This window comes from Lampris incognitus, chromosome 3, assembly GCF_029633865.1.
Source record: "Lampris incognitus isolate fLamInc1 chromosome 3, fLamInc1.hap2, whole genome shotgun sequence".
Classification (NCBI taxonomy): domain Eukaryota; kingdom Metazoa; phylum Chordata; class Actinopteri; order Lampriformes; family Lampridae; genus Lampris; species Lampris incognitus.
The window spans coordinates 94,646,363-94,658,515 of record NC_079213.1 but is presented as its reverse complement, the minus strand read 5'-3'; the positions used below and the strand labels follow the sequence as shown (position 1 = coordinate 94,658,515).

General features: G+C 41.1%; 1 protein-coding gene across 1 annotated transcript in view; it reads left to right on the top strand.

Moving 5' to 3' along the window:
• Positions 1–12,153, top strand: part of si:ch73-63e15.2 (protein strawberry notch homolog 2) — a 122,479-nt gene that overhangs the window by 32,746 nt on the left and 77,580 nt on the right. Inside the window, exon 4 of the mRNA XM_056276058.1 lies at positions 9,814–9,907. Coding sequence (XP_056132033.1) covers positions 9,814–9,907 — 94 coding nt within the window. The remainder of the gene's footprint in view (positions 1–9,813; positions 9,908–12,153) is intronic.

The following is a 12,153-nucleotide window of genomic DNA, read 5'->3' as shown; positions in this document are numbered from 1 at the left end:
TTAAGCCAAAAAAAGACAGCAAGATAACATGTTAACTTAAAAAATCCTGGAAACTGTACTATCCTTTACTTGCTGTCATGATCGCTTTCTTGTAAGTGGTGTTGTGGAACTAGAACACGGTGCTGTTGCCTGAATATGGCATAAAATTAACACAACTCCACTCTGAGACCTTGTGTGATCAGGTGAGATCTACTTCACGGAGCAGAATTTTTTTTCTTCTGGTATTTGTTCAGGTGTTTTTGGGTTTTTTAATTTCACATGTCTCGGTGTTGTCTTTTAAGATGACAACAGGCTAGAAAGCAGGCCACCACATGTTATGATTAAGTTGTACACTATAGTTGGAGAAGTAATTGATTGAATTAAACACTTGGTTGTCTGATCACGTGGCCATTATGAAGAAGCAGAAGAATGAATGGACCACATGACACCAGTGAGGAGGAAATGTGAATGGGCTGATGTCCAGTGTTCTGTTTACATACACTGACTCACTGACTGCATTCTCTTGCACCCACAGTGGAAACTCTTCATGTTAATGTTGATGTACACGTCACTGAGTAGGTGGGTTTGACTGCATCGTAACAGTTTGATGCATCGTGTGTGTGTGTGTGTGTGTGTGTGTGTGTGTGTGTGTGTGTGTGTGTGTGTGTGTGTGTGTGTGTGTGTGTGTGTGTGTGTGTGTGTGTGTGTGTGTGTGTGTGTGTGTTGGGGTACAGTATATATTACGAAGCTGAAATCACAATTTTCTCATACAGAAATAGCTGCCTACTTAATTTTGGTTTTATGTGGTTAGGACTCCCACACCCAGATCTCTTTGCATGATCAGTTTCAGTTCTGGGCCATTGTAAGTAACTATCATACAGGCCTGCACCTGTGCTTGTTACTCAAATAAGCTTTTAAGCACTTTTATCTCTTGCTTATGTCTAATGGACTGTGATGAAATTGCTTATATCTAATGGACTGTGATGAAAGACAAGGTACACATTGCATGAAGAACGGCGGAAAAAGAGTTCCCAAGTCCTGGACAGCGCCCTGTTTTTTGGAATAAGGTGGCAAAATAGGCCTACATAATCGACTTGAAACAATAAAACCCTTTTAGAGTTAGAATCTGTATCCCCTGAAATTATATATCTGAAGCAACAAAAAGAGAACAGATGAAATAGAGGCAAGTGTCTTGATAGCTCTGCTCCAGAGGTTGCTATGCAGTACTACTTTTCCACCACTTCTACCTGAGATGGTGCTGATTCCACCTGTTGCTGGACAAATAAAGATTTTCCAGTAACTGTCAAAGTGAAAGCAATCGTATTCTGTTGAGAGGCAGTGATGAAATCACCCATGGGAGTGTGCCACTGGTGGCTGTCTACTAGGAAGGAGCATTAGAAGAGATAAAGTTATTTGCATCAAAGTAAATTGGCTTTTCTAAAGAAGTTCTGGATGTCATCCATTACTTTCCATCTAATTGGATATTATACTGTACAGAAATCTTGTGGTTCACACTAGATCTCAGTGAACTGAATTGCTCACTATGTAGTATCTGCTATTGTGTAATTTGGTAATTACAGGACTTTTGCAATATTACAGCCTCAATTGCATACTAGAACACATGTGTCTGTATAACTAGAAGAGTGCACTCAGTAGAGTGCAGAGCCCTTCTCCGGTGCTCAGACTTGATGACAAACCACCCCTTTTTTACCTACCGGGAGAAGGGAAAATACAGAGGCACTGCCTGCATATCTCCTCTTCGTACTTAGGTGAAAAGCCAGCTGAGGAGTTAGCTCTCAATTGTGGTATAAAACAGGTTTTTCAAAGGTTTTGAATCACCGCAACCACGAGAAGTCCTTGATCATAAAGTCATTACTATGCACAAAAATTATTAGGCTGAGAAGCCCAATAGTATGCAAGATTAGTAGTGGACAGATACATGTGCACACGGACAGAAAAACCAGTGTTTTTCCTGTCATTATAAGACTTTTGCACAGCACCCAAGTCGATTGAATGGGAAATATGGGGGGGGGGTTTAATGTTCAGCACTCACAATAAAATATCTAATAAAAATGTTTTGCCTTTCAGTCTGTGAATGCGCAGCCTCCTAGGCGTACCCTCGCATGAATGTGACCATGTCTAATATGAACTTCCACTTTCCAAAGCGAAAAGGTTTGCTATGTGACCATGGTGGCCCAGTGGTTAGCATTGTTGCCTCACAGCAAGAACATCATGGGTTTGAACCCCAGGCCATCCCAGGTCCTTTCTGTGTGGAGTTTGCATGTTCTCCCCGTGTCTACATGGGTTTCCTCTGGGTGCTCCGGTTTCCTCCCACCATCAAAAAGACATGCATGTTAGGGTTGATACTCCTGTCTGTGCCCTGGACCGAGGCAATAGGAAGAAATAACTGGAGTTGGTCCCTGGGTGCTGCATGGCAGCTGCCCACTGCTCCTAGCTACACTGCAAGGATGGGTTAAATGCAGAGAACAAACTTCATTGTATGTTTGTACAATGACAAATAAAGTGTCTATTACTTCTACTATTTTTGTCTAATGGTAGTCATGTCTTTTTTTTCATGATGTAATAAAGCTGGGTAAGCCGTTTACACTCACACATGCGGGACACATCTACGGTTCACTCGGATCGGGTAGCGACAAGAATCTGCAACACTTCCTGTTTTGACTGTACCATAGAGGAAGATATTCCTTTATAACTTTGCCATTTTTTGAATTATCAAAATTCTTTAAATAACTTGGTCATGTCGCTGCCCGATCCTAGTCAACTGTAGATGTGAGTCGCGCGTGTGTACGGTTGAGTTAGATTGGGCAGCGACAGAGGGCAACGTTGGTCGAGTGAGTTAGAGAGTGAATGAAGAGAGGGAGTGGCAGTATGACGGTATTATGGGAGCAAAACAACTGAGCTACGTGACAGTGGAATTTGTAGTTGTACAAAAATAGTCACAGATGTGTATCAGTAAATTTGAATTCTCAGAGAAGAAATGCTTTAGGATTTGCAAACTTGTAGAATTTTTTTTTTCTCTCCCACAAACAACAGTTACTCCTTCTCAAATTCTTCATTGCAGGTGCACAGATCCTATTCTATGGATCATAAATTAAAGTCCCCCACCAATCATGTTTAAGACATATAAAATGCTCTACTTGACATAATAAATTGTCTGATGTTTTTCTGCAAACTAAGTTTCTACTGCTACTACTACTACTACTACTACTACTTTCAGCTGCTCCCGTTAGCGATTGCCACAGCAGATCATCCGTTTCCATCTCTTCCTGTCTTCTGCATCTTCTTCTGTCACACCAGCCACTTGCATGTCTTCCCTCACCACATCCATAAACCTCTCTGGCTTTCCTCTTTTCCTCTTCCCTGGCAGCTCCATATTCAGCATCCTTCTCCCAATACACCCAGCATCTCTCCTCCACACATGTCCAAGCCATCTAAATCTTGCCTCTCTCACTTTGTCTCCAAACCATCCAACCTGAGCTGTCCCACTAATATACTCATTCCTAATCCTGTCCTTATTCATCACTCCCAATGAAAAGCTTAGCATCTCCAACTCTGCCACCTCCAGCTCTGCTTCCTGTCTTTTCATCAGTGCCACTGTCTCCAAACCATATAACATAGCTGGTCTCACAACAATTTTGTAAACCCTTAACTCTTGCTAATACCCTTCGGTCACAAATCACTCTTGACACTCTTCTCCACCCTGCCTGTACTCTCTTCTTCACCTCTCTTCTGCACTCCCTGTTACTTTGGACAGTTGACCCCAAGTATTTAAACTCATATGCCTTCGTCACCTCTACTCCTTGCATCCTCACCATTCCACTGTCCTCCCTCTCATTCACGCGTATGTGGTATTCCATCTTGCGCCTACTGACTTTCATTACTCTTCTCTCCAGTCATACCTCCACCTCTCCAGGCTCTCCTCAACCTGCAACTTACTCTCGCTACAGATCACAATGTCATCCGCAAACATCATAGTCCATCCACAGAGATTCCTGCCTGATCTCGCCTGTCAACCTGTCCCTCACCATTGCAAACAAGAAAGGGATCAGAGCCAATCCTTGATGTAATCCCACCTCCACCCTGAACCCAACTGTCTTTCCAACCACACACCTCACCACTGTCACACTTCCCACATACATATCATGCATCAATCCTACATACTTCTCTGCAACTCCCGACTTCCTCATACAATACCACACCTCCAATCTCGGCACCCTGTCGTATGCTTTCTCTAACTCCACAAAGACGCAATGTAACTCCTTCTGGCCTTCTCAATACTTCTCAATCAACATTCTTGAAGCAAACATCGCATCTGTAGTGCTCTTTTGTGGCATGAAACCATACTCCTGCTGGCTGATCATTATCTCTTCTCTTAACCTAGCTTCTATTACTCTTTCCCATATCTTCACGCTGTGGCTGATCAACTTTATTATACCTCTGTAGTTGCTACAGTTCTGCACATCACCCTTGTTCTTGAAAATCAGTACCAGTATACTTTTTCTCCACTCCTCAAGCATCCTCTCACTTTCTACGATTGTGTTGAACAATCTAGTCAAAAACTCCACTGCCAACTCTCCTAAACAAAAATCGACTATTGCTAATCAACACTTATTATCTAACTAGTACTGTTCAGGTACAATTAATGATGAGCAGCAATGTAGTGATCAAGGCTCAAAAGGTGATATGAGGTAGTGAGGCTGTGTGTGTGTGTGTGTGTGTGTGTGTGTGTGTGTGTGTGTGTGTGTGTGTGTGTGTGCACGCGTGTGTGCGTGTGTGTGTGTGCCTATGTGTGCGTTATTGCACGTGGCGAGGAAATGGGCACCAAAAGAGAAAAGAATTTTTGTGTGTGTGTGTGTGTGAGTGCATGCGTACGTGTGTGCTGCTGCACACACATACTCCAAAAATTCCATATATATTAAACTTCCAATATCTTCTACAGAGCAGAATTTGTTTCTCTCAACCCCATAGCTCTGGTCAGGATTGTCATACGGTCCAGATGAGTGGCCAGCTCTACCAAGATTTTACCAAAGACCACAGGTTCTTCACTCTGTTGGGGTGTCCCACACTCAAAAACACCCCCTACTGATGAAAACCAACTGACTAGCTGCTTAAAATGGCCCTACACCACAGCGATAAATAATGGTTTACAAACCCATAACAAGGTGCAAATAATAACTAGAGACTGAGTAGTCAGCTCCATAAACAGTTAGTCAATCAGTTCCATTGGCTTAGAGCCCCATACCAGCTTTGTATGGTTGGAAAGCTGCTCATGCCTGCCTGCCAATACTTCTGCTGTAATAATATCACTGACATATCAACATCGGCTTAAGGGCTAGAAAGGGGATTTCCAATATAGATGATTCTTACCAGCTCCAACACAATGACCTGTCTGACAGTAGACTAAATGCTGAACTGATGTACCACAGAATTATGTAAACTCATGATCTCCATCTTGTTTTTAACTCAGGAATAAAATAGCTGGAAAGCCCCTTTTATTACTGTATGGTCAGAAGAATTTTGCAAAATGTTTTTTTCGTGGATTTTAGTGAAACAGTTATTTGTAGTCAATCTCTCTGTGTCTCTCTTGTGTTATCAATCTAAACCCCCAGCCCCTTGCCCCCCCCCAAAAAAAAACAACATTTAATTGCTTGGTCTGATGATGGCAAATATTGAAAAGGAAAATATCAAAGAAACTGGACTGTGATGATAAAAGAAAGGTATTGAAATTTTCAGCAGAAATGTAAAACACCCTTATACCAGCTTATCTTTCAGATCAGAGTTCTCTTTTCATTCCATCAGTGTCTAGTGAACTTAAATAACATACCACATGCCAATCATCCTCTGCGATTTCTGGCCTGTGTTTTGAGTACACAGGGCCAAATCCAATGAACAGCTTTGGCCAAACTGAATCCCTCTTAGCCAGGGTCACACAGGATTTAGAGAGAAGGGAAACGTGAGCACATTGATTCGGTCCCACCCTTGCCTCGCTTTAGTTTTGCTTTCATTTCATCGTGATTAAGACTCAGAAAGAAACTGAAAATTTCAGAGGTTGATCTTACAAATCGTACTGGCGTTGCCTGTCCTCTTATTTTGAGTAGGTTGTTTTCCATTTGGACTGTGAGAGTGAAGCTCGGGAAGAGATAGTGGCAGAGCCATGCATTGTGTGACGCCAGCAGATGGGCTGAGTCTCTCAGTCACATGAGAGAGTAGAGCGAAGAGCAACTTGGGACTCAGCAGCTTTGTGTGCTTTTAAGAGAGAGCAGGCTTGAACGTGTGGAGCAATGTCTGTGGATTTGTGTCCAATGCTGATGGTTAAGGAAGGGAACATGGTCGGTGTTGAGGAGGAGTGGCTGTCTTGGATCTTGGAATGGGACAAATGGTGGGAACTGCTCTTGCTTTTCTGTCTTACCTGATGACCTTTCTCTTGCCTTCATTTGACTCCTCCCCCACACATTTCTCCAACTTTCTGCTTCTATTAACTTCAGCACAGTTTTTATGTACCTACCTACTGTTTGTGTTGTTGTGTTTTTGTTGCTGTTGTATTGCCACAGAATGCTTATACACAGCAATCTCTTTTGGCAAACGCAGCAGCTTGTTTATTATTGCTACCATGAGAGTACTCTGTTGCTGATAGGCAAGGTCAGTGCATGGTCCACCCAACAAAAAAAAGATGTATTCATATTTCCGATAAGATTCTTGTTGTTCATTTTTTGAAGCATTTATTTATTTTGATTTTTGATGAAAATTAAATCAAGGATACAATGTAGAAGTTAACATACAATATAGACAATTTCCCCATCCTTACTCCCAAACATCTCACTGAGGAAAGAAAAGCAAACAAACACAAGAAAAACAGGAGCGACAGCTATGGAAATGAGATGAGGTATACAGTGCATTTCCGTTCAGAGATATAAAGTGCAGTGAATGTGCAGGCAATTGAGCCGTAACAACATGAAGTTTGCCATACAAATGTAGAGCATAGAATAAACTAGATATTTTCAATGCATATGTACATACTATAGTATCAAACTCCTATATAGGACAAGCTAGGAGAGGATTCATGAGTCTAGAATGTGTTGCAGATCTTCACTTTCAAGAAGATGTGAAAAATTGCCCCGCATTTTGTAGAATTCCTAGAGCTTACATTTGAGACTATGTATTAGTTTTTCCAGTGCAAGAAAGGATGATAGTTCTTTAAGCCAGTGGCTGATGTGAGGGCATGACACAATTTACAGTAGATAGTGATCAGACATTTTGTGAATTAAGCAGAGATCAACCATTCAATTTCATGTATTCTCAAAGATAGAGTATAGGCCCAAGATGCAGAGTTTGGGACTGAGAGGGATGGGTTTAGAGATTATTTTGGAAATTTAACTTATCACTTCTTTCCAAAATGTTTGCATCTGCTCACATTCCCAAATAGAGTGGAAAAGGGTTCTCTTATTAGTGACATTTAACACAGGTGTATGGAATGTCTTGATTAGATTTATTTATCTTTACAGAAATAATGTACATTCTCATTATCCATTTTTATTGAATCAGTTTAAGTCTAGAATTTAGTGAGAGGCTTTAAGCCTTAAAACATATCTGGCTCCATTCACAATCCAGAACATCCTCGTGCAAATCTTTACTCCATGATGTTCTTTTGGACTCAGATGATTCTTTAGAGATAAGTTGAGAATATATTCAAGAGAGATCTGGCCTCTACTATGTTGGTGCTGGGCCACAAACCATTCTAGTACTGTTATAGGGGGACAGTTTAGTAAATCGTTTTGCTTTGAGCTAATAAAGCTGCGCAGCTGTAAGTATTTAAAGAAGTGGGACTGCGGCACATTGTGTTTTTCTTTGAGCTCATTAAATGACATCAAAGTATACCCTTTATACCATGATCCTACTAATGCCTTTTTGTGACCACTGCCAGAATCCTAGATCAGTCTTCCCTGGTCTGAAGTCTATGTTACCCCAAATAAGGGAGACATGAGATAGAGGTGGAATTTCACCTAGAGCTTGCTCAACGAATACTGGGTTCGGGAAGGTGTTGGGGCCCAGGGCCTCAGGGAGCCACTGGTCCACGAAAATTGAAGCGTTGCGCCCCTCAGCACCCTCTGGAAGGTTGACGATGCTAAACATGTTAACGTCTGCTATGGTTCTCCTGGTCTTCCATTTTTGCGGTGAGCTTCTCTACTTGCTGCTGGGGAGTGGCGACTGTACTTTGTAAAGTAGAGACATTGTCTTGCGTGTAACTGATACGTTGTTCAGCATCTGAGGATCCGCCATAAAAGTAATTGGATGTCCTGTTTAATTCTTTGTATGTTTGTTAGGACACCCGTGAAATTCATGGAGAGCTTGTCTTTCATGCTGGCAATAGCTCTTATGATCTCTTTTCCCTCATGAGCTAACTTAGCTATGTTGCTCTTAGCTAGCATGGTGGAGTTCAACAGGTTCTGGGTTGCTGTTGCCATTGGGGATATCAGGTTGTCCTTGCTTCTTTCCCTTCGCACAGGATGACATTTTGCACACAGTAATCTTGGGGATACAGATTGAGTACTTTGAGGCTGTTTTTTTCAAGTATTTAGGATAAAAGTAAAGGATTAGCCGCTTAGAGGGAGCAAATCTCAGTGCGTGTGCTCAGCTCGCCGCCATGTTTGTAATCATATCAGTTTTTCATTTTCTTACGTTTCACATGCAGGGTATTTTCTTCATACCTAATGGTTGCATTCCTTCTTTATCTGAAACATTTTGGTGTAAAGAAGACATTTAGGAGCATGCTCAGTGGACATAATTTGAAAGCTAATTTGAAAATAATCTGTGCATTTTGCACCTCGACAAATTTGTTTTTAGGGGCATATGCTGTTAAAATGATGATGGTGTAGAATTTAAGATATAATTTGAAAATGTGTTGCACGTTTGTTCCCTCCTCAGTGACTAAAATGATGACGCTGTGCAGCCTAGTGTACCATTTTTGCTCGTCAGAGAATAGATTAAACCAAGTTGGTAGATATTATTCATATTCCCTGCAATTGAAAGTCCCTAGGCTTGTCAAGTCCTATCCACACCTCAATTATCTGAAATGCTTCCATCCCTTGACTGTACTCGTCCTGCTCCCAAACCTCCTATAGGAACAGCTGTCGTAATGGTCCGGCTGATCCTAACTCTGATGGAATAGTCTTCTACCTCTGCATTGTCCAAATGTGGAGAAATGCAGAAAAGACTGCCTGCCGATAGACTTTTATTATTTTCAGATAGTCCTTTGAGCTAGAGAGCAATTTCAGACTCAAGAGAAACTGGAAAATGTTGAATTTTTTCATTCTGCCAGCCTTACAACCATTGACAAACTTAAGCTAATACTAAATGATTTGGAGTCTTAGGGAGATCCATCTTGAAAAAAAAAGCCCCTTCTTCTTATTTTTATTTCTTTAAGCTTTTTGTAACTGTACATGTAAAGTTCCAAAAAGCAATGAGCCAGCTTTTGTTTATACGTTTCAAAACCAAAACAGCAACTAGTCAACTCTGACAGGACAGCAAATATGAACATTCCTGTTAAAGTGTCTGCAGTAATGTGTAGAGAATGGGAAAATTTTCAGAGAATATAATTAGAAGTGCTTGCTCGAGGACTTTCACACGTGTAAAGACCTTAGAATCCATGTATACTTGGGTATTGACAAAATTGCATTATTTTCAATCCTGTTAAATGCTCGAATGCGTGGGGCAGAGCATTACTACAAAGTGGGTATGACTTAATTTTCCCCTAGATATAGTACTGGTTTAAAAAAACAAAAAAAACAAACAATCTTTTGTTTTCTCTCCCTCCAGGCAATACCACTTGAACAGCAGCACCGCCACCACTCCGAATGGGCACATGGACTTCGGGATGTACGTCTCTGAACCCCGCTTGAACTTCTCCCAGGTTGGTTTAAACAGGGATGTGAGCTCTAGGACGCACACAGAGAAAAATACATGCTCATTTTCACACATTTCCTATTTGCATTCTCTCTCATATTCGCTTACTTGCTTATCTCAGAAGGACTATTCTTCCCACCCATTCCTTTCAACCTGTCCTATGTGATGTTTTTCAGCTCTGCCTACTATAGCATAGAGCTGCTATGATTAAAGCCCAGTGTTGTCTAGACAAGAGCTACAGTACCTGCCCTGTTCCTGTCAAGGCGTGTCTTCAATATGACACTGTCATTTAACAGCACTCTGGTTGACCACAGCTCCCCTTCAGACATCACTATTGCATAAGGATTGAACCTCATTGTGGTCAAGTCAGTTTTGTTTGTGTAGGTCAATATTACAAATTGCAAATTTGCCTGAGGGGGCTTTACAGATATACAACATCCTGTCCGTAGACCCTCACATCGGATAAGGAACAACTCCCTAAAAAGAAAACCTTTTAACAGGGAGAAAAAAATGGGAAGAAACCTCAGGGAGAGCAATGGCGGAGGGATCCCTCCCCCAAAGGATGTTGTGTGTAAGGAATAAAACACAATTTACAGAATACAACATTGAAAGAGGATAACAGAATCATAATGGATTTATAAGATATATAAAGAATGTGATGAGGAGGACGCCAAGCAGTGTCCAGATTCCACCGAAACAGCTTAGGACCTGAGTCACGCAACCGCCATCACCATGAGGGCAGACTACACATGCACAGAGAGGAGACTTGCATCACACCATTCACATACACGGGAGAAGAAACAAGAAAAGATATTAGTCACACATCAAAGAGAGAGAAGGATACAATATTGAAACAGGATAACAAAATTATAATGGGTTTATAAGATATACAAAGAATGCGATGAGGAGTTCACTAGTCAGTGCCCAGTTGATGATCACCATGAAGAACTGGCAGGAGGACCGACTAAACATGCATACAGGGGAGACTCAAATCACACTATTCACATACATGGGAGAAGAGACAGGAAAATACATTATTCACATAGGAGAAAGAGAACAATAAAGACATCATTCAGAGAGAGAGAAAGACGTGAGAGAAAAAATAACCGTTTCAATAGATATATAGTACCAAGATATATACCAGATATGTACCAAGTCCAGTTGCACTTGATTCAACTCCTTTGGATAACCATGTCCTGGATGAATGAGAACATTCACAGACACGTTTCAATAATCAATAATCTATACTCTAAAATCTCAGACAGTGCTTGGTAAATTTTCTGAAACAGAAACCAATCCATCATGCAGTACAGGTTGTGAAGTACTCAATTTAAAGGCTACTAATTGCAAGGCAAAAAGATGAGTTTTAAGTTTGGATTTAAAGGACTCGACAGACTCTGATGGCAACAGGGAGGTTGACAAGAATAGAGTCCGATATGCAAAGGCCCTGCCACCGGCTGACTTCTTTTTAACTTTGGGTACACACAGCCCTGCATTTTGAAAGTGGAGAGCTTGAGACGAAATATACGGTTTAAGGAGATCAGACCGGTATGATGGGGCAAGCCCATGTAGGATTTTATGAGTCAGTCTCATCTAACATGGATAGGAAGTCAATGAAGGGAAGCAAGAATTAGTGTAATATGGTAGCTTTTTCTTGTTTTAGTTAGGATTCTAGCTGCAGCATTTCGAACCATCTGAAAACTTTTAGTCCTAGCATGTGGCAGACTTGAAAAGAGAACATTACAGTAATCAAGTCTAGATGAAACATGCGTGTATTAGAGTTTCTGCATCAGCCATGGACAGGAGAGACTGAATATTAGCTATGTTACGTAAGTGAAAAAAGGCAGTCTTGGTGGGTTTTTATTTTTATTTTTTTTAAGTGCTTATCAAAGGAAAGGCCAGGATCAAAAGTAACGCCAAGATTTTTTGGCTGCCACACTTTTTGAAATCAGAGTTGTCGGGCAGTACTGTTACGTGATCAAATTGGTGTCTGTATAAAGTAGGACCAATGACTAGTATCTCAGTTTTATCTGAATTCAAAAGCAGGACATTTAGTGACATCCAGTTTTTCACAGTAAATAAGCAGAGCTCTACATTAGTAATTTGAGTATTATCATCAGCAGTTATAGGCACAGCTGCGTATCATCCACATAGCAATGGAAATGTATTCCATAACTGCGTATAATTTGGCCAAGAGGCAAAATATAAAGAGAGAAAAGTAGAGGACCAAGAACCAAGCCCTGAGGTACGCCA